Source organism: Pongo pygmaeus, chromosome 16, assembly GCF_028885625.2.
Source record: "Pongo pygmaeus isolate AG05252 chromosome 16, NHGRI_mPonPyg2-v2.0_pri, whole genome shotgun sequence".
In the NCBI taxonomy this organism is placed as follows: domain Eukaryota; kingdom Metazoa; phylum Chordata; class Mammalia; order Primates; family Hominidae; genus Pongo; species Pongo pygmaeus.
Window position 1 is genome coordinate 98,147,549 of NC_072389.2, and position 23,777 is coordinate 98,171,325.

The 23,777-nt window shown below is 45.4% G+C and overlaps 1 protein-coding gene and 1 pseudogene across 1 annotated transcript in view; both read left to right on the top strand.

Moving 5' to 3' along the window:
- ST8SIA2 (ST8 alpha-N-acetyl-neuraminide alpha-2,8-sialyltransferase 2) overlaps positions 1 to 6,447 on the top strand; it is an 81,137-nt gene extending 74,690 nt beyond the window's left edge. The window contains exon 6 of the mRNA XM_054450926.2: positions 939 to 6,447. Within this exon, the coding sequence (XP_054306901.1) occupies positions 939 to 1,224 (286 nt within the window). The 3' untranslated portion in view covers positions 1,225 to 6,447. The remainder of the gene's footprint in view (positions 1 to 938) is intronic.
- A 2,567-nt stretch (positions 6,448 to 9,014) lies between these two features.
- Positions 9,015 to 9,934, top strand: LOC129013716 (uncharacterized protein C15orf32-like; annotated as a pseudogene).
- The last annotated feature ends 13,843 nt before the right edge of the window (positions 9,935 to 23,777 follow it).

The window sequence follows — 23,777 nt, forward strand, 5'->3', positions numbered from 1 at the left end:
GTCTGTGGAATGCACATAGTCTCTTCCTCACTGCATTCTTGGCTAAGGTGCACCCTGCACCCTTCTCTCTTCACTTCTCTTTTGTTTCCTGTCATAACCCTTTAACAGAGGACTTGAGGCAGGAAGCGGGGACCCTGTTTCAGAGGTGGATACACCAAGATGTAGTGAGCAGTCTTTAGAAGAAAGAGAGTCGGCAGAACCCAGCCTTGCAGGGCAAACCAGTGTCCAGGGCCCCCAGGGTAGTCACCCGTGGTCAGAGATGGGTATCAGAGAGGGGGTCCTGCAGCAGGGACAGCAAGGAAATCTGAAGATGCTCGGGAGGCAAGGATGGAATCAGGAATGCAGATCTGCAAGGGGATGCCCCATGGGACTCTTGGAAAGGCAGCAGGCACCACACAAGAGCCAGTGTTTTCTCAGAGGTCAGCAAACTGCTGCTCAAGGGCCAAGTCTGGCCACACCCATGTGTGTTGTCTATGGCCCTTTCATGCTACAGCTGCACAATGGTCAAGTAGTATTGGGATCGTTGTGGCCCAAAAGCCAAAAATATTGATCATCTAGCCCCTTACAGAAAGGTTGCCAACTCCTGCTTCAGCTGTCCACAGTCCTGAGTTCAAGTCAAGTGCTGCCCCTTTCTACCCAGGTAACCTTGGGCGAGCCACTTTTCACCTTGGAGCCCCATTTCTGCATCCGTACGCACAAAAGGTTTGTTTTGAGAATTTCGTAAACTCATGTCTGTGACCGCATCCAGGCTAAGGAGTTCGGTTGCTTCATGCACTTGTCAGTCCTCTGTGGAGGGAACCAGGGATGTGTGACTTGATCAGTGCCTGGAGTGGCAGAAGGCAGGCTGCTGAGCAGGATAAAATTTTTGTCTTCCTGGAAAGGATGACTCACAAACCCATGTTTCTTTTTTTATTTTTTCTGTTTGTTCTTTTTTCCAGATACTGGCTGACCAACAAAGTCCACATCAAAAGACCCACCACCGGCCTCTTGATGTATACCCTGGCCACACGTTTCTGCAATGAAATCTACCTCTACGGCTTCTGGCCCTTTCCACTGGATCAGAACCAGAACCCAGTCAAGTACCACTATTATGACAGCCTCAAGTATGGCTACACCTCCCAGGCCAGCCCCCACACCATGCCCTTGGAGTTTAAGGCCCTCAAGAGCCTACATGAGCAGGGGGCTTTGAAACTGACTGTCGGCCAGTGCGATGGGGCCACGTAGGGTGGGCGCCCCATGGGACTCAGTGGCTCACATTTCCTGCCAGCTACACCACGGGCAGATGGGAGTCGGGGTGGCACAAACAATAGAACAAGCAGGCTAGTGGTTTTCTTTGTTAAAGTGTAAAACAGTGACCAGAATATATATATCTATACCTGCATATATATATTGACCTGAGTATTTATAACTGTGTGGTGTTCATCTAGCATTAGGCAGATAGGCCACCGGAAGAAGGTGTGGAGAACCCACCTGAACCAGATTGAGACTCAATCCATCTTTGGGGGTGGAAGGACTTGACATGAAAAGAAGCCAGTCCCATGACTTTGGATGACAAACTGCCTCCTGGCTTGGAGGGATCTTTGGGCTCATGGATGAATGGAGAGCCACCTGTTGTCAGCTGCCCCGAGCCTCTGGGATATGTGGATTTGGGGAGAGGCAAGGCCCAGAGGGGACACTTGACCCAGTCTAAAGTGGGTGCCATTCACGGAGGAGAGGGAGGTTGGAGAGGTCAACCGGGCAAAGGAGCACAAGGAAACCAAGCAGCAGAGGCCGCGTCGGCACAGAGGGTCTCGTTCCACGAACTTAGAGTTTGACTGCCCAAGGGACAACATGATTGACTTGCACATTTCAGACAGGCCTCCACAGCTATGGAGAGAACCCTAGAGGAGACACAATGCATGGTTCATGTTCTGGCTTAGCAAGAGCCACCAAGAACTTTGGGTGAAGCAAGCAGATGACAATGAAGAGGAGTAATGTTCCGAATCATGTTTTTGAAAAATCAAGACCTCCTGTTAAGGGCCCACTTGACCCTAGAATAAGGCAGGAGAATGTCTAAAATCTAGTTGTTTTGGGTGTTTTTTAAAGCAATGTGAGTCCACTGAGGAGGAAGAGACCCTGGGATTTCACCCTCTGGGTTAGTCTCTGTCTCACCCTGTTAGAATGTCACGAGGGACTGTACTCTCCCCTCTGTCACCAGGGAAGCCACAATAAGAGCTTGAAAGGGTGCTGTCAAGATAAATGTCATCCTTCTTAAAATATATATGATTGCCTTTTTGGGTGCCTCACAGAGCCCCAGAGTGTGAGACCTGAAAGAATGTTCAGCACCTAGCTCCATGTCCCTGCAACCACTCTCGCTTGCCTTCTGCATTCTACACTCTGCGGGGCCTTTGCAGCCAGACTGCTGTGTCAATGTCACTTTCTTGTCACTTTCCTACCCTGATGGTCACACTAGCCCACACCAAGCTCCAACATTGAGGTTTTCAACTCTGCAGGGAGAGGTTTCAATGTCCACCCCACCCCCAGGCACCCGCCTCTTTCCACAGAAGCAATTTTAGAATTTTGTAAAATTCTTTTCCCCTTATTGAGATTAATATTTAAGATTTTTCAAAAAAAATACCCAAAGCCAAATGCAGTTCCAAATAGTGGACATAATCTCCCAGGGCAATCTGGGCTCTATGCCTACAACTTAGGGGCTGGAATCACAGGTCTCACATAGAGAAATAGCCAGCTTGATTTGTTAGTTGTATTCTTTCACCTGATGAATAACAGTGTTTTAAAACATATTTGAAAGATAAGTAAAAAACTACTATCTCGAAGGTGAAGGGAGTTAAGAAAAGTAATCAAGACCTGCTCCTAAGCATATGAGACCGGATGTAATTAATCAACGGCAATGCAGAACAGGACCTTGGCTCTAAATTAATGGTTGACTGGAAGGGAGTGGAGGCAGCAGAACCATTAACCCTACGCAAGAACACTCCAGCCCAAAACCATGAGGAAAGCGATGTATCTCTGCATTTTCCCTTGTTGTTGCTTGAAGTCTGTGATTGGGGATTTGCGTTATAAAATGAATATTTTAAAAAGCAACAGCCCTAATAGCCTCTGTGGGAACTGAGTGGTTTCGGACTCCTCACAGGTGGTGGAAATAATTAGTACCATATTTTATACATCTCCAGAGCCTTTCATCTTGAGGATCTCAAAGACCCTAGGAGACATTTAATTTCTAAAGCTTGAAGTGCCCCGGGGAGCAGGTAGAATTTCCAGCAGGGCCTCGGTGGATTATCCAAGGCCTTGGATTCCAGAATGTTTCATGGTAAGCGCTGCGGAGAACCCACATGTCAGGTTCTGGAGTTGGCCCTGAGCTCTACCCACCAAGCCAGCACCCCACCATCCCTTTGCAGGGGAGTCAAAGGGCCAGAACTCTTTGGAGGACCAGAACATGGTTTTCTTTCTGCCTATCCTAGTCATGGCTCCTAAAATTGAAGCTGATGTGAGCTGGAGTGCAAGGAGTCCTTCCACCCTGCCTTCAGGTTCTCTCTGGAGAAAGGTTAGAGACCCCAGGACAATCAACATGTGCACCGTTCCCCTCCTTGGCTTGAGTCCTGCACTGCCAAAATGGCCTGGCCATGTGATGGCGGAGCTCCAGGGGCCTTGGCTTTCCCTGGCTCATTGTCCTTCTCCATCTGGGCATGCACAGTCGGGGGCCAATTGTCCTTCCCTGCCCATTCAGAGTTCAATTTGAGCCTCCACTTCAGTTCTGGTGTGGGCCAGCTGGTGTTGGGTGGCCCCAGGGAGTCACACAGCCTGTACCCGGCCCCCAGATCCTCTGCTGTAACTGCAGGGTCACAGGCATCCCGGGAGAATGAGCCTCCAGCCTCAGCCGGCCCTCACTGCTGACAGGCGCCCCTCTGTCACCTCCTGCCACCTGTCAGATACCCAGTCCGCCCGCCATCAGCCACCCGAGTGATTCCGACCTCCATTCGCCTCAAGCCCCAACAGGCCCCCGTCATTCTACTTCATGGAAGAGACAGAGCCTTCTGAAATGAGATCTGCCCTTAAAATCTCTTCTCTTCTCCTTCCCCTTTCTGAGGAAACATCATCCCCACCAGTTACGTTTCCTGTACACCGTCACCCTCTCTCCTCCACCTCTGTCGCCTCTGCACATCAGCGCACGCTGACTCCACCTGGGCTGGCTCCTGCAGCCTCTTCCCTTACCTCCTCCACCAGCCCCGGGAAGGGCCTCCAGCACCCACGACTGCCCTTCCTCTTGATGCCCCTTGGCTTCCCCCCAGCTCCTAGCAGCAGCATCCCAGTGCCTCCACATTGCCCCTCTCACCTCCCAGCTCTCCACGCCACTTGGCTCTGCAGCGACCCCTCCTGGACGCTCCCTGGCCCCTCGGCACCCAGAATGCCATGTTCTTGTGTTTTTTTCCTCCTTTCCCAATCCCTCTCAGCCATGTATTTATTTATATATGTATGTATTTATTTATTTATGATTTATTTATTGACACCCCTACTTTGATTGACAAAGGAATCAAGGTAGATCTGACCAGTATTCCCCTCTCTTCTCCTTGTCCCACCACGTGGACATGCCTTACACTGGCGTCCTCTCCTGGGTCCCTCCGCACTCTCCATCAGCAACCTCACACCTACCTTCAGACCCAGCTGCACCTTCCTAATCTGCTCCTGCCCCAACTCCTCTCTGCAACCCAGCCCTCTCCTGAGCTCTAGGCTGGGATTCCACCCGCTGGAGGGACACTCACCCCACCTGCTCCCACGGCAGCACCATCAACTCGAAACGTCAGAAGCCAAGTGGATCATCTGTGTCCCCTTCCCCCACAATCCCTCCTTTTTCTACTAAAAGACCCGTGATCCCATCAGCCACCCAGTCTGAGATGCTGACGTTATCTTCGACTATTCTCCCATGTCCTGCCTTGCTAATTCTTCTTGCTAGCACTAACCTCGCCTCTTTACTTGTCACTTGGACTATTTCAGCAACAGTCTCATCTCCCAGATTACCTCTGTGCACACTGACACATTGTCCCATCCATCCTGAACACGCACAGTGATTTTCCTCTCCCGTTGCACACAAAACTTTAAAAGTTCCCGGCCCATGAACAAATGTACAATTCTCTATTCTGACATTACAGACCACCAGATAAGGCCCCATTCTTCCTTTTACACCCTCCCCTGGTCAGCCTAGGAGAGTTGTTTCTCCTGGAAAGGGTGCCTGTGTTTCACTGTCTCTGTGCCTTTGGTCTTGCTCTTCCCATCCCCTGGAATGCTCCCTTTTCTTCCCTTCAAAGCCCATGCAGAAACCACATCCTTCATGAAGCCCTCCCTGATGTACCAACCACTGGGATCTCTCCCTCTGCTGAACCACCGTAGCACTTTATTTGTACCTTTCTCATGGCACTTACCATATTCTGCCTTGTATTATAGTTATTTGTGCACTTGTCCTATAACTGTTCTTAGACTGTAAGCTCGCCAAGGGCAGGGACTGTGTTTTATTCATCTGTATCCATCACAGCACTAGGCGTGGTGCATAGCACACAGCAGTTGCTCAATAAATGTTTGTTGGATTAAATCCTTAATGCCTGTAGAGGGCTTTATACTTAAGGAAGTCATTTTGCGTCTGTAATATCACAAGAACCTCTGAAAAATCATGTGGGTTGGACCAAAGCAGAAATCATTATCCCCATTGTATAGGTCATAAAACTGAGGCCAAAAACCTGCATGAAGCTTCATGGCTTCCTGGTAGAATGTTCTTCCAGGTCTTCTCATCCTCACTTCAGGGCTTTTTCTGTTCATCTTTGTGGTTGGGTCACTGTAAACTGAAAACTAGCCCTATGCAGAGGCCTAGACACAGAGACCCAGCAAACCTCAGCATGAACCCCATCAACACAGGCAAAATCTCACTCCTTTCTGGGAAGGACAAAAGCCATTTGGGTTTTACAAGGCCTGGGAGGTGGAGCTGTAGGACCCCATCAATCATTCCCACTGCTGTTGTTGAGGGTAGGAAACCATCCTTCCAGATGGCAGGGAGACCAACAACTCCAGGGGGCTGCTTTTTGATAAATCTCTTCATGCCTAATTAAGGCTCCCTCTCCAGAATGAATGGAAGAGGATGTTCACTGATGCCAGTCAGCTGGGACTCCAGACATGTGTACTGCCTCATGAATGTCCTTAATGGTATCCCCAGTGACACTGACAGTCTGCCCCAGCCTCTGTCTCTCACCAACACTGCCGAATGTCATCTCTTCTCATCTTTATCTCTATTCTTTGCTTCCTGTCTTCAGGGCTCTTCCCTTGGCATTCACCAGGAGCAGAGTGAACCCAGAGAGCTGAGTGGCATCCCTTCTTCTTGGGTCCCTGAGCCCTGACCTGGAGCAATGCCGTGAGATAGCAGGAAAGGAGGGGAGTGTGGAGTGGGGAGCACTGTATGCCACTCCTTATGGAAGCAGAAAACAAACAGGCTTTTGTTCTGGTGGCAGGTCATCCACAACAATGGGATGTTTCCATGGTTACCATCTAGAAGCAATGTCTTAGTTGTTTGGGGCTTTATGAAGGGGGTAATGTAATTTCTGTTCTTAGCAATCCAGGTGACAGAGCAATTTCCATATATAGTCCACTGAGCCATCCAGCCCCAGATCATAGTTTCTCTAGAATCATCCTAGTTGTCTGCAGCCAAAGCCCAATAGAACCACCCAACAAAGAGCACTATAGGTCCCTTGTGGCTTTTCTCAGTCTTCCTCACCATTTCCTCAGTCACCTTTCCCTAGAACCTGGGGGATGGGAAATGGGGCTACTATGGGCTTACAAGAACCATGTCAACAAAGACCTCAAGTTCTCCAGCCATTACAACATTTTTAAATATTTAAGAGCGTTCTCCAAAACTGACCCAGCACCAGCTATGAGCGGTGCTCATCCCTTAAGGAATTAATAGAAAATGAGGACCCAATGGCCAAGAAGTGGGAGGACTGCCGTGCAACCCACATGGACCCTAGAGTGATGGGTCCAGGCAGTCGTCGGGGGAGTGCAGCCCTCCATTCAGCATACTGAGGCAAGTCAAATGGGGTTGGTGCAGGAAAACGCCCTTTCAATTTGTTTCCAAGTGTCTTTATTTTCTAAAATGAGACTGTAATGGTGGAGCTCCTGGACAAAGTCAATGAAGGGATGACTGGCCCGTCAGAATCATGAATGCCTAAGAGAAGTTGTGTGTTGCAGGGAAGACCACTCTGAGGCAAGCTGTTTTACTGCATTCTCATTCCAGTGGCCTAGGTGGGCAGGAATATAACTCACTGTAATAACAACAGCGGGACAGGTTGCTTGGCTGCATCTTGTGTTCACAAATGCCCCATCTCTGGTCAGGATCTCTGGAAGGAGTACCAGATGATCTGAAAGCCTGCCGCTCAAGAACCTAGAGGGCATGAATGAGACTTGGCTCTGACATTTTTCCATCTGTAAAATGGAGAAGACACCTACCGACCTCCTTTATGGAGTTATTGCAAAAATGCAAATACAGGACAAGGTAGATAGAGAAATTGGGTAGAGGGAGTGGGGATGCTCAGTGTTATAAAGCAAGTGAAATGTATGCAGCTGTGAGTTTTCAGGATTCTGCTTGTCTAATATCAGATCACATCATTGCCCTGCTTAAACCCTCAGTGGCTTTCCTTCATCTTTGCAAGAAAATTCCAAACATCTTACCATGGCTTACAAGACCTTGAGCCCTCCTCCCTCTGGCTCCCTGTTATTCTAGTGTCAGGGCCTTTGCACTTGTTGCGCCCTCTGCCTGGAAATCTGCTTCCCAGCTCCTTGCCTTCCCTCTCTGTCTCATCTTTCATGCTTCAAATTGAATGTCACCTCCTGGGGAGCCTGCTCCTTGTCTCCCTCAGCTAATTACTTTCTATTATACGACACATTATCCTGCTAGGTGGTCTTCATAAACTAAATTATCTCATTTATTTTGTAGTTCTCAACCCCAGGTACCCTCCTAAAAGATCCCAATGCTCAGGCCACACTCCACACAAGTTTAATCAACATCTCTGGAAGCTGATCATGGACATCTTCCTGGCTCACGGTCAGAACTGAGAAACAATGACATATCTGCTCAGTAGTTTATGGTCTGCCTCCCCTTCTAGGATGTTCCAGGGGGACTTGTTTTCCACAGGGTCACCTATGCCCTGGAAGGTAGAAGTGGCCCTCCTCCAAAGTAATTGTTGATGACTCTGCCTGGGGTGCTGGCAACAGGCAATGTGACCATATCCCTGGTGCTCTCAACAGGTACAGGCCAGCTTTGAATTTCCCAAGGGTGACACTTTACCCCCTGCAGCTCCAGATAAATGTCCAGCATTTTTACCCATTAGCTGAGCTAGTGGGTGGAATTTTTCTAGTCCCCATTTGACCCGCTCAGAGAATTTCATGAGCCTTGCCTTACCCAGGAGGCTCTTTCCTGGCTTGTGCAGGCTTTAGAACTCCACCCCCTAGCCCCACCCCAAAGACTTTTACGAGCTCAGCTGGACATCAGAACCACTGGAGGAGCTTTAAAACCTCCTGAAACCTAGGCCTGGCCTTCAGGGAATCTGATTCCTTGGTCTGGGGTACGGCCCGGGCATCTCCTGAAGCTCACCACGTCACGCAGAGGTGCAGCCCCAGCTGGGAAACACTGACCCAGACTCGGTTCCTAAATTTCTGTGACCGCTTCCATGGCAGCCCCTCTCAAGCCCCTGGTGTGAGGTCTTTCTTTTGCTTCTGGCTTCTGAGAGTTTCCTTCCCTGATTCCAGGCTGGGATCTGTTTTGTCTGGTGGGTTTTGTGGCCACTGCCGTTGTGTTAGTGGCATCCAGGCCTCTGGATTGCTGCATGCTTGCAGTGGGAAGAGAGGCCTGTCTACCATGTTCTCTGCCTCCCCTTCATGCTCTGTGAGGACAGGGGCCTTGTCTGGCGTGTTCACTGAGGCATTCCTGACCACTAGAACTGTGCTTGGCACAGAGTAGGCACTTAATAAACTCCTGCTGCATGAACAAAACAACAAGTGTGGATGCTTCAAAGGAAGACTTGCACCCAGCTGACCCCCAGAGTGGGGAAGGGGTCCCACCTAATAGGAAGAACACCAAGACTTCCCCAAGAGGAGAAGGAATGGCTCCCCCTTTCTCGGAGAGGCCATATGTCTGGACCCTGTGTGAGATGCTTTCTATACTAGCCCTTGTTGGGGTGTTGCACGCATTTTACAGATCAAACAACCAAGGTTATCAGAAATTAAAGACTCATTTAAGATGCCAAAGCTCATGAGTGGATGGTTGGATGCTGAAGCCAGCATTGTTAACACGATCTCAGCTCAAAAGCCCTGAAGGCCACTTAATTCTACCAACCTTCAACCATCTTGTCATAAGGTGAGCCTGCGCTCAGGAGTGACAGGAAGACGGAACTCACCTTCCTATAGCCCAGACTCCTCACAGGCTACTGCTCCACCCTGGCTCCTCCCACTGGCAAAGCAGATACAGACCCAGAGCACACCTGTGTAGCAATGCCAAATGCTTCCTTGCCAGGTGGTCAAGAGCCACAGCTCTGAGCCCTCCATGTGTCCTGTGCTCCAGCACTGTGGCCAAGGTCCATTCTGATTGGTCAGGGTCCCTCTGTATTGGTAAATACTTTGCATATCACCCCTGCTCCCAGGTTCTCCAGGCAAGAAGCTAGGGGCCAGGTGGCTGATTTGGGCATTTGGACCACTGGGCAGGACACCAGAGCCTCACTGCACTGGTGTTTCTGTGGCAGCTACTTTGGGTGACTGGCTTTCATCTCTTGTTTTCCATGGACACATCCTTGACCCAAAGCAGATATTCTGTGTAGCTGATGTGCGTACAGATTGAAAATTCAATTGCAGAAGCATAGAGAGGCACTGGAAGAGGCATCTTAGGAGAGTCAGCCAGGACTGGTAATGAGCAAACCATCACCTTGAATAGCCTCTGAGAGGTACACAGTGATGGGCCAGAGGATGACAGAAACAGAAAGAGGGTCTGAGGACCAGAAAAGGGCAGGAAATTTTCACTGAGCACTAACTAGATGCTTTACATGGGCCAGGTCATTTAATTCTCATAGCTACCCATTTGAGGTTGACATTATTATTATTCTCATTCTGCAGAGGAGGAAACTGAAGCAAGAGGTTGATAAACTTCCCCGAGGCCAAAAAAACTGGGAAATGGTTGAGCAGGGATTTAAACTCAAGCCCTCAGTTTCCAGAGTGGTGCAGGAAGCCTCTAAGCTTGATCTTGATCTGCTGCCACTGAAGCTGATGAAGGTCATAAAATGGAGATAAATAACACCAGCTTCAGAGGGAGTGATGGAGGAAGGAGCAGTCTACTCAAAGTGCTCAGTGCAGTGGCTGACACATGGCAGACACTCAACTAATGGAAGGTAGCTAGCTACTCGACTTAGGGTGTTGCAGAAACACAAAGCCATGCTAACATTAAATGAGGTGCTGACATTAATTTAGGGGTGTGGTCTGTTCTATCACTATGATCCTAACTGCAGCTTTCAGGTACAGGGAGACAGAGAAATGTAACTATTTTGCTCAGGCCTAGAAGCTGAGGCCTGAGATCAAGCCAAACCCATGGCATTAGACTTCGTAGGTGAATGATCCAGCCAGTTCCCACAGTTGCTGTCCCCACACCCAGCTCAGCCGCCAGGGCCTCTCCAACCCCAGCTGTCACCCGGGTCCACCCAGTGGAAATGCTCCTAGTGCAGAACCAGTGACAGGCTCTGGCTGCGTAGCCCTGGGCCCATGGCTGTTGCGCTTGCCTTTTGAATTTGCCAGGGAAGCTGAGCATCCTTCTTTGCACACACCGGGCCACTTGGCTCAGTGTCTGAGGATGAGATGGGAGGCAGCCAGGCTGCTGGGAAAATGTGGAATCGCTCTCTGGCAGAGGCCAGCCTGAAAGCGAGAAGCGAGACCAACAAAGCAGAGGACAGAGCAAACGAATGAAGAGCAGGAGTGCGAAACGGGCTGCAAAAGTGCAGGGCATTTTCTTTGAATGGTACAAGACGCTACCAGGTCACCTAATCAGCTCCCTTGCTCCAACAGCTTGCCTTGAAATTAAGTGTTTGCATCAGGCTGGGTTACTGCAGGGAAGGGGTATCAGGCCCTCCTTTGCAGCATTAGGGAAAATAGGGGACCTCAGATGGCCCAGGCCCTACCCCTGCCTCCTCAGCTTCCTGACTGAGCAGAGTGGATCCAGCCACTCAGTGATCAGTAAAGTGGAAATTAAAAGCTTGCCGGGCTGGGTTGCTCTTGTGATTAAACTAGATATACAGCCTTCAGTTCTTCACCCACTCAGAGCATTAGATGCTTGGCAACTCGTTGCTTCTCCTCTGGGGCTGCTTTCTCAGGCCAAGGGGGCAAGGACTAGTTGGTGGTAAGTTCTGCTCAGTTTGTACCTAGCTCAGCCTGCCTTCTTCACTGTTGAAGCAAGCAGGCACGGCCTGGCCTGCAGTAGGTGTCCAATAATGAATGAATCCCTGTTGAATGAATGGATGAATGCTTTCCAGTTTACTGAAATATTTCATCTTTGGCTGCTCAACAAGTGGGCTCCCCAGGCCTCAGTTTCTAGGCCTGAGCAAAATAGGTACATTTCTCTGTCTCCCTCTACCTGACAGCTGCAGTTAGGAGCATAGTGATAGAACAGACAGCACCCTCAATCTAATGTCAGCACCTCAGTTAATGTTGGAATGGCTTTGTGTTCCTGCAGCACCCTAAATGAGTCAGGTAGCCAGCCATCATACCTTCCACTTGTTGAGTGTCTGCTGTGTGCCAGCCATGGCATCAAGCACTTTGATTAGGCCACTCATTCCTCCACCACCCCCTGTGAGGCTGGTGTTATTTATTTCTATTGTATGGACAAGGCCCATGACTTGTCACATAGCTAGTAAGTGGCAGAACAGGGATCAAACTCAGGTTGAAACTTGCTTCTAGGAATCTCTGCCTCCCTAATCTGTACAGCAATTGAAGCCTATTCATTCGTTCATTCATTCATCTCTATCTTAGTCAGTTTAGGCTACTATAACAAATATAACATTGACTTGGTGGCTTAAACAACGAACATTTATTTCTCACAGTTCTGGAGGCTGAAAAGTCCAACATCAAAGTACCAGCAGGTTCAGTTCTTGGTGAGAGCTTGTTTCTTGGCTTGCAGATGGCCGTCTTCCTGCCATATTCTCCCATGGCAGAAAGCAGAGAGACAGAGGCAAGCTCTGATGTCTCATGTCTCTTCTTATAAGGTCACCAATCTCATTCAAGAAAGCCTCACCCTCATGACATAATTATCTCCCCACCTCCTAATACCTCCTAATACTATCACCTGGGGGCTAGGATTTCAACCTATGAATTTCGAGGGGATTTCTTCACCCATTCATTTAAGAAACATCAGGGAGTGTCCACTAGATGTCCCGGCATATGAGCACCCTGTGTTTGCTCCTGTGGGGGCTCGCAGTGCAGTGGTAGGAGGCGGAGAGAGAGCAGATACATAGGAGAGCACTGTAAGAGCTGTTGTAGAACAATGAGCATACTGCTGTGTAGAGAGAGGGAGCACATAGAGAAAGGAGCCCGGAATTCTACTTGCAGGAGGTTACACCAGACAGGGCACTTCAGGGGAAGCTTCACAGAGGAGAGGGTAGCCTTTGAATACTTGCTGCTGGTTCTCCAACTCACCCATTTCAATGCCTTCCTCCTTAACTTATCCATTCTCTCTAGGACCATCTTTACTGCCGAATGGAAGCAGAACTTTAAAATAAGCCTTAGGAACGTAGTTCATGTGCCCATGAATGGAGTTCTCCTTTCCTCTACAGACATATGGACTGCAGGGGAAGAGTGAAGGCTGGGACACTCTGACCCTCATACCCCCACATCCAAAGCTTGGCACCCTTCTAGCTCCAGGGCTGTGAGGTTTAGTACACACGCATAGTACACAACCTACACCGATGCGCCACCCAATAGATCTCAACAAGAATAGGTCAAGAAGAGGTCTCCATGTGTGTGCCAAAGAGTATGTGCTTCCATTCATTCATCCAGCTTCACAGACACCACTGAGAGCCAGCAATGAACTATGCCTGCTGTGGACGTTGTAGGACACACAGTCCCTGCCTCAGGAAGCTCAAGTCTAAGGGGGGAACAATTATGCACAGCCAATGGCAGAATGAAATAAAGACGAAATGCCAATCCAACCAACTGGGGGGTTCAGAGGATTCACAGAGAAGGTGATAGATAAGCTGGACCTTGAAGAATGAGTGGGATTTTGATAGTGGGATGTTGACTCTCTGGTCTACCCTTCTGGGAAAGCTCCACCCTCTTCAGTGGCAGCAAGGAACAGAAGAAGCATTCAAGATGCTAGCTATCACACTGCTGCCAACCCTGGCCAATTTACAAAAGCCACCAGGGGAATAAGCCCTGCAACCATTGCCCAGCCTCCCTACTAGGTCGTGATGATGCCCCAGGTGAGGCCACTTCGATTCACGAGGCCCTTGATTTGTGGATAATGGTCTCAGCGATGTCAGAGGAGGTAGAGGAAGGTGCCCACACAGTCAATGTTGAGACCTGCAGTCTCACCTTGTTTTTGTCCAACCCAAGTCCACCCCTTCATGCCTTCATTCTCTTTCCTCTGCACCCTCCCCCAAGGTGTAATGAGACCTCAATGCTCCACTTCTAATCATAGTTTTCATGGTTTGTTTACGGATCTCCTGATTGTAATACCAGTCACCAGGCCAGCCATTGAGGGAATGCTATAGTTTCTTAGGCTTACTGTTAATTGCATAAGCAATTGAGATGCAGATCAGTTTTCTCCTGGTGTTTCTGGGGGAGGATGGATGTTTCCAACCACCCTCCTGTGGGAGTCAAACTGGACAGAAATGGAGAGCTGAGGATGAAAGTGGTGTCTGCTCCACAGATCACTGAGCTGGGCAAGTGGGGCCCGGCACTGTCTCTAACTACAGCCACCAGCATGGGGTGGGGGCTCCCTGGCGTGTTCTCAGCTGCACCTTCTGTTCCACTTTCAACGTCCACCCATGCTTTGGGTCTCCTCATGCGCAGCCTTGCTGAGTGGCTCTCCCCTCTTCATCACATCACTTTCTCCTAGTCCTTATAGAACGAGACCCATTCTCTTGATTTTCTTAACACTTTTAATTCTACCAACATAACAGAACTATGCCCACACACATATAAAAATAACATTATTCCTTTACAACCCGCTTAAATCATTTCTAAACAAATACGTGTTCATTACTTGTCCTAATATACACACTTCTTCCAAAATAATAGCTTTTCTCATCAAATCTACCCAACAGTAGATATGGGTAAAACTACATTTGCCTACAGAAAAAGTAGGCATTAGAGGGAGCTGGATGCCCTTAAGTCATGACTGGCAGCCTGACATGGGAATCCAAGGTCACGAATAAAAGACACACAAAAGTCAGAGCCCAACCCAGCAACCACAAGCTCCTCTGACTACATCCAAGATGGCCCTCTCATCTTCCCGAGCGCGGAGTCTGCTCCCTCTCATTTCCTCAGCCATGGGCTTCACTGTGCCCAGGCTTCAGATATAGCAGCTTCATTTGCCTGCCCATCTTGGGCTCACCCTGCCATAACCTCCCCTAGCTCATGTCTGCTTGTGATTCTTCTCTCTGACCCTGCACACCGAGTGGACCCCAGAGTGGCTGACCCCTGGCTCTTCTTGGGGAGCCTCCAAAGAAATCATTCCTGGGGCAGTCCAGATGGGTAAAGACAGGAATTTCCTGGGCCCCAACCCCTAGGCACTCCATTCCAGCTGGTGTTAGTGCAGAATGAAGTGCATTCAAGACTCCAAGGAAAATAAAAGCTCAGATATGAGGAACCGTCTTGATAGTATGTAACACTGAAATTGCTTCTCTCAACCCCAATCTGTGTAGCCATCAACTGATAATGGAAGAGACACATCCCTGTTACTTGATGAAGTCTCTCTTCATATTTGCTCCCTTATCTTGATTGATTTTGTGTAGAAAATAAGATAAAGACTCAGAGTTTAAAATAAGGCTTTGTCCTTTACCTAAAACCTGTGTGGAAGAAGGAGGCGAAGGGAACATTTGCAAGCAGGAGCTGATTGACAATCACATTGCTGAATGTATCAAAATTATGGGTCTTCTATTATGCCAGGGTACAGCCTAAGACCCTCTCTGAGAAGTGCCTTGTGGTCTGGACAGGAGGAGGGGCTTCATGCTTCTCTGCAGATAAGCGGAAGACAAATTGTATAATTTAGCAAACTCCAAAAAGGCTAGTTGAATGGGATTTGGATAACATTCATTTAAAAGGGGTCAGGATGTTTGTCCAGCAAAACATTAAAAAGCTATCATTTTGTTGAGATTATAGATTTTTCCTCTCCCCACAGGTCATATGGGTGCACATCTATTATGGAGTAAATCTCTTTATTTCAATCATCTCTTCTCCAGCTACAGTCTCATGTGCATCAGCACTAGGAAGATGATTTTTCCATTTGGGTTACATTTTTCTTTGTTAAATTTATTCTTCTTGAGATCATTCTACTGTTAAGAATCCCTTGTCCAGCAGCAGGGAAAGATAAATATTTCTTTAATTATCTTATTTATAAATAAGATTATAAATAAGATAAATATAATATAGATAATATCTACAGATATTTTGAAATCTCACTTCTTACTGAGATGCTTATGATTTCCCATCCTCTCTTCCTCGAGCTCTACTGGCTAAACCTGAGCCAAGTCTTCCCAATTCTTAGAGCAACCTCAATTGTTCCAATTAGAGTCCCCGGAGTCTATCTTTCAGATATTCAAATGTTTCTCTTTCTTGCTAAGAAAATATAAGACTACTCATTCTCACCTTCTTTTTGCATTTTTTTGCGTTTTATTCTGCAGATATGTTAGTAAGATTCGGTTTGAAAAACAGAAACTTCTCCAAGTATTTCAAACAAAGAAGGATTTAATGCAGATCATTTGAGGCTTACAACACTGTTGGATGAACTAAGAGAATGAAAGTCAGAAAAACTACCACAAATTTCAGGAAATTAGAACATACAGGAACCTCAGGAAGCTGCCCACCAGAACCTGTGTCTCTCACCACCCCAAAGAGGGTAAACTGTAGCAGGAGGTCCTGTAAGCCACCAATGAAACCTCTGGCAGGTCTACTGTTTCCTGATGCCCAGGTGATTCTGTCTTGTTGCAGGAATAAGAATGACCTCTGTTGTTCTTCTACTTTTCAAATCATGCATGGGTGCCTCCCATTGGTGGAGTCCAAATCAGAGCCTTGCTGGTATGGGATGCCAGGAAATGCAACAGTTCCCAGATTTCCAACCACACAAATATGGCAAAGAGCTTTGAAGGGAGTGGCAATGAATATTAGTTCCCTAAATCCAGTACATGGGAGGTCCACAATTCTCTAAGCACTATGTTAACAGCCATATATATATATATACATATATATATATATGTATATATATATATGTATATATATAACAACAATATATATAATTATATATATGTAACAACTATATATATAATTATATATATATAATTATATATATGTAACAACTATATATATAATTATATATATATATAATTTGCTTTTTTAAAAAAATTATACTTTAAGTTCTGGGATACATGTGCAGAACGTGCAGGTTTCTTGCATAGGTAGACACGTGCCATGGTGGTTTGCTGCACCCATCAACCCATCATCTACATTAGGTATTTCTCCTAATGCTATCTCTCCCTTAGCCCCCCACCCCCTTACAGACCCTGGTGTGTGATGTTCCCCTCCCTGTGTCCATGCGTTCTCATTGTTCATCTTCCACTTATGAGTAAGAACATGCGTGCTTGGTTTTCTGTTCCTGTGTTAGTTTGCTGAGAATGTTGGTTTCCAGCTTCATCCATGTCCCTAAAAAGGAGGTAGACTCATCCTTTTTATGGCTGCATAGTATTCCATGGTGTGTATGTGCCACATTTTCATTATCCAGTCTATCATTGATGGGCATTTGGGTTGGTTCCAAGTCTTTCCTATTGTGAACAGTAAGCAGCTTTATATATATCACCCACATTTTTCACATGAGGCAATAGAGCTCAGACTTCTTAGGTAATTTGCCCAGGGACACACAACCAACCAGGGATCACGAGTCAGATTTCTGAGCCCATGCTCTTTCCACAGCACTGCCCTGCTTCATACAATAATCTAGGAAACTTCTACAACCTATCATGTCCTTCCTGCAGTGCCTCTGCAGTGCACTGCCAAGGACAAGTTTCTCCCAATCCAGGGGCCTCAGTTTAGGTGTCCTTATTTCTCAGCATTTCCATGCAGCTATGTCTCCCGCTCTCTAGATGTTCTTTCACAGCTGGTCCTGATGCTGGCACTGCATGTCTCCCCTACCAACTTCAACTGAGCCCTAGTTGTCTGGTGCTGTCTGTGAGCATGACATTTTTTGCCTACCCTCAACTTGACATTGTTAATCTTCAAGCTAGAGCACAGAGGAGGAGTCCTGGCAAGCCTCTGCTCTAACTTCTCAGGTCCCTCTTCAGAAGTTCTGCAGATGGCCTTTGAAAGTCAGCTAGTCGCCAGTCCAGTCTTTCAGGAAATACTATGGGGTTTCCCAGGATTATGATCAACTGCATAGGCCACTGAGGTACAGGTTTCTCCTTGTTTTTCTCGGGGACAATAGAAGTCTCTTGCCATTGTCTCATGGAGTAAAACTAGACAGAGAAGAGAGGCTGAGAAGAAAAGCAGTAGTAGCTTCATAGATAACCAAGCCAGGTAAACAGGACCCAGTATTTTTTTATTCTGGCCTGGAGAGAGAAGGACTTTTCTTTGACACGAAGAGCAGAGTCTAAGCACCTCATGATGTCTTCAGCCAGAATCCCACCAAAGTTCTTACAATCTCCAGGAGACTTGGTTTTCCATCCCAAACAAAGGAATAATTCTTACTCACCCTGTCCATGGGAATTAAGGATGTGTGATGAAGTCCTAAGTCAGAGCTCACTCCCAACTACAGGAAGAGATGAATGACAGGAAGAAATGCAGCACTCTAAACAGTAAGGTGCTCCACAATTTGCCTCTCTGTTAAAAAGAAATGTGCGGGTTTGGAGGGAGGCACGAACAGGAGTATCCACCCAAGGTCTGCCACCACTATTTGGAGGTCATGGAAGAGGACAGCAGAGAAGGCCATTCTACAAAGTGATGACTTTTCAAAAGTGTTTAGTAAGTTGGCATGCCAATCATTAAGACTCATGAAAGATGAAGCCAGGTGATCACTTCTCGGCCTTTTGGCTAAGATCAAGTGTGAAAGATGAAGCCAGGTGAAATCAAGACATAATGACACATAATGACATGGTAGTGTTTTATCAGTGCTTATAACCTCATACCCAACAGCATAGATGCCAACAGAGCTCATCTCTGGGTTCACTCCTCTGTGGGACACACTAGCCATGCTTCCGGCTGTACCAGGTCTTGACTTTGAACTCAGCCTATTTTAAAACAGCATGCACAATGTGAGGGTCTAGAAGCTGGGGCACAAAGAGGTACCCTGCCTGCTTTTGACTCAGGCATTGCCCTTACCAGTTCTGAGAGAGAATTTTGAGAACAACGTGATTTCTATTCTGGAATTGCTATGAGGTTTCCCAGGGAAACACTCAGTCACAGGCTAGACTCAAAAATGGATGTTCTAAAGGCAGGAAACTGATTTAGATAGCAAGGAGAACTGTTCTGGATTTATAATTCTGGCCCTTGATTCCTATGCATGACACTAGGCATTGCCACCAGCGCTTAACTCAAAAGGCCTTGGCTCTATACCAGAGGATTAAATAATGTAAAATGTTCTCACATATGTGTATATAGGGGGTAGGTCCAAGATGCCTAACATACACCCAGAGTAGACTTAACATCAGCGTGGGTTAACTGAGTCCCAATAATCTTCTCAACATTATACCAGGGTTCAGAAGCCAAATCCCAAGCGCAAAGCGTTGTGTTTTTCCTCCCTTTGGAAAGCAAAACAATAACACACTCCTACTGGGGACACAATGAAGCCTGTGAGAGCCTATCCCAGGCTACAATCTCCACATACTGTCCCTGTGGCCCAATACACTCCCCTGACCTCTCCACTTATTCTGCCATATTCTCCATGCGAAATATTAGCTACATCGCAACGTGTTTCTGGAATGGGGTCTCTTATGACTCTTTATAAGGAGGACAAACTTGGCTTTCATCAAGCTTTAAATAAATCAGAGCATCTAAATTGGAAAGGAAGAAGTCAAATTATCCCTGTTCATAGATGACATAGCATCATATTTAGAAAAATCTAAAGACTCCACCAAAAAACTGTTAGAATGGATAAACCAGTTCAGTAAAGTGATTTTTCAAGTTACAAAATCAGCATACAAAAATAAGTAGCATTTCTACACCCCAACAGTGAAAAATCTGAAAAATAAATCAAGAAAGCAATCCCATTTACAATAGCTACAAAAATAGTATAATAAAATACTTAGGAATAAATTTAACCAAAGAAGTAAAAGATCTCTATAATGAAAAGTATAAAACACGATTTAAAAAAAAAAAAGGTGGAAGAGGGCACTCACAAGAATTGAAAGATACTCCATGCTCATGGATTGCAAGAATTAATATTGTTAAAAAGTTCATACTTCTAAAGTGATCTACAGATTCAGTGCAGTCTCTGCTAAGATACCAATAACATTCTTCACAGAAATAGAAAAAACAATCCTAATATTCATATGGAACCATAAAAGACCTGAATAGCCAAAGTATCCTGAGCAAAAAGAACAAAGCTGGAAATACTACTTGACTTTAAAATTTACTACAAACTACAGTAACCAAAACAGCATGGTACTAACATAAAAACAAGCATATAGACCAATGGAGTAAAATAGAGAATTCAGAAATAAATCCACACATTTACAGCCAATCCATTTTTTACAAAGGTGCCAAGACTGTACACTAGGGAAAAGATAGTCTCTTCAATAAATGGTGCTGAGAAAACTGGATATCCATATGCAAAAGAATGAAACTAGATCCCTATCTCTCACCATATACAAAAATCAAATCAAAATGGATTAAAAACTCAAATATAAGACCTGAAAGTATGAAACTACTAGAAGAAAAGATTGGGGAAACACCTCAGGAAGTTGGCCAGGAAAAAATATTTTTGTGTGGATAAGACCTTGAAAGCACAGGCAACGAAAACAAATGGGATTATATCAAGCTAAGAAGTTTCTGGCCTGGTGCGGTGGCTCACATCTGAAATTTCAGCACTTTGGAAGGCTGAGGCGAGAGGATCACCTGAGCCTAGGAGTTCAAGACCAGCTCAGGCAACATAGTGAGACTCCCATCTCTACAAAAAAATAGAAAAAATTAGCTGGGTGTGGTGGCATGTGCCTGTAGTCCTAGTTACTTGGGAGGCTGAGGTGACAGAAGAGCTTGAGCCAGGGAAGTCGAGGCTGCTGCAGTGGGCCATGATCATGCCACTGCACTCCAGCCTGGGCAACAGAGTAAAGCTCTGTCTCAAAAAATAAAAATTAAATTAAAAAGTAAATAAATTTTTAAAAAGCTTCTGCACAGCAAAGGAAACAATAAACAGGGTGAAGAGATAGCCTACAGAATGGGAGAAAATATTTGCAAACTATCCATCCAACAAGAATATATAAAGAATTTATATATACCAGAATATATAAGGAATGCACACAAATCAATAGTAAAAAAAAATAATAATTCTATTAAAACATGTAGTATATATACACAGTGGAATGTTAGCTGAATACAGATTTTTCAAAATAAGACATCCATGTGGTTGACGAGCATATGGAAAAATGTTTAGCCAGGCATGGTGGTGCACACCTATAGTCCTAGCCACTTGGGAGGCTGAGGCAGGAAGATCACTTGAGCCCAGGAGTTCAAGGTTACAAGTGAGCTGTAAATGCACCACTACACTCCAGCCTGGGCAACAGAGTGAGACCCTCTCCCAAAAATAAAAAGAAGAAAGAAAAATGCTCAATATCACTAAATAAGGGAAATGCAAATCAAAACCATAATGAGATATTGTCTCACCCCAATTAACACAGCTATTATCAAAAAGACAAAAAATAACAAAAGCTGGTGAGGATGCAGAGAAAGGGAAATGCTAGTACACTGTTGGTGGGAATGTAAATTAGTACATCCATTATGGAAAACGGTATGGAGGTTCCTCAAAAAACCAAAAATAAACCTACTATATGATCCAGCAATCCCACTGCTGGGTACATATCAAAAAGAAAGGAAATTAGTATATCAAAGAGATAGCTGCACACCCATGTTTATTGCAGCACTATTCACAATAGCTAAGATATGGCATCAACCTAAGTGTCTATCAACATATGAATAGATAAAGAAAATGTGGTATGTATACACAATGAAATGTCATTCAGCTATAAAAAAGAATGAAATCTTGTCATTCGCAGCAACATGGATGGAACTGAAGGTCATGTGTTAAAGTAAAATAAGCCAGGCACAGAAAGATAAATATCACATGTTCTTACTCATATGTGGGAACTAAAAAAGTGGAGGTAGAGAGTAAAATGATGGTTACCTGAGGCTGGGAAGGGTGGAGAGGAGGGAGGAATGAAGAGAGGTTGATTAAAGGGTATGAAAATGCAGTTAGATAGAAGAAACCAGTTCTAGTGTTCAATAGCACAGTAGGGTGACTACAGTTAATAATAATTTATTATATATTTCAAAACAGCTAGGAGAGAAGATTTGGAATGTTCCCAACACAAAGAAATAATAAATGTTCGAAGTGATAGATATCCTAATTACTTGATTTGATCATTACGCATTACATGTATGTAGCAAAATATCATATGTACCCTATAAATATGTACAATTATGTCTTGATTCAAAAAAATACACATACACACACACACACACACACAAAACAAGGCAGTTTCTACCACTGTTCTTGGATTGGCTAAATCGTAGTAACTGTACAGATATTAAACATCTAAAAAAAATTTTTTTTTTAAATTAAAGAAACTCTTAAACATTAAGCAACATGATGCCTCTTCTGAGTTGAAAAAGTCCATGATAAGGCCACAGTAGACTATTCTTTCACATTCTAAGGCTTGTGGTACCAGAGTAACAGTACAACAGTTTTAGGTGTTGAGGGGATATTTGATGGATAAATTTTTGTTCTGGATGGTGAGAAAGAAAACTACCTTTCTACTTTCAATACTCCTCTTCGCTGAAGCTTCCTCCAACTGACCATGATCTGTCATCTACAAAAATGCTTCAAAGCTAAGAAGTATGCTTATCACCCTCTCTAATGAGGAGGAATATAGGGTGAATAAAAAATGCTTTTTATTTTTGCTTCATGAATAGCAGTGGTACAGAACTGTTCCAAGTTCCAAGTAAAAACAATTTAAAATGATAAGATATATGTAGGATTCCAGTCATAGTCATCCAACAAAAAAGCCCATTTCCTAAGAATTGTGGGAACAGGACTGTATAAAGATGGGGATGGAAAGCATCCATTTACCTCTACTTCCTCCAGAACCCCCATTAAAATGATAAAAAGGAATACAAATCCACTGGCACATAAAGAATTGGAGAGAAAACAAGAAGAGACATTTGGAAGAAAAAAAGCAGATGGATGAGTGGGAACTGACTTGGCTACGTTGTAAGCTGGCTTCAGGAAAGGTGGCACCAGGTGCCCATGAATGTGAAGATGAAGATGAGACTAAAAACAGAAAAACTGATTAAAAGACTTTAAAGGAGCAATTAGGCCTTCAGGTTGCCTCTCCCCTCTGGGAAACTGGAAGATGGCTTCTCAAACACCCAACACTGGAAAGGCTAGAGCCAAAAAACTGTGAACATCAGGGACAGGTATAGAACAAGGGCACCAACTAAAAACAGGGGCTGAATGACTATGTCCATACTGAATGCTGATAGAGCCCCCACCGCCAACCCAGATTCTATCCTTCTTTCCCATCTCAGCTTCCAGAACATTGGTTTCCAGGACTTACCTTCTTGGTAGGCAATTAGAAAAGATTTTTTTTAAGGCTTCTGAGCAGCTCAAGAGGAAAAACCATTAAGATACTGATACCAGAAGCCAGCCAGACCACTGTATACTGAAGCTCATAGAAAAAAAGAAAGAAAGAAAGAAAAAAAAAAAGCTCGTGCCAAAGGCAGCAGTGGTTAATAAGCACTCCATTTGCAACTCCACATTTTCCAACACACTTGCTGTTAGGTGGGGTTAGGTGGAGCCTAACTGTGACTTGATATGACCAATTGACTATAGTCAGAAGTGGCATGGACTGAAACATACAAGAACCAGTATACAATTGTCTGGCTGTCCCTGCTGAGGTGCCCAAAGAGACTGCATGGTCCGGATGAAGCAACTGTAAAATGATGGAATCTCCATGAACCTGGTCCCCTGAGTGTGGAGTAGAGTTCTATAGAAAACATCACTAGATATGCTGTGTGAGAAACTAAACTTTATTTTGCTAAACCACTGAGAACTGGTTGTTGTTTATTTCAAAACATAAGTCTAGTCTCTCCTAGCTAACACAAAACCACACACACACACACACACACAGAATTTTTAGTTACCATTTTGGTGCATAATGTTAAATGAGTACTCAAGGATCACCAGAGTTCTGAGAAAAGTCTCTAATATAAAAAATAGAGGTTAGAACATGAAGGGTTGTTGAATTTTGTCAAAGGCCTTTTCTGCATCTATTGAGATAATCACATGGTTTTTGTCG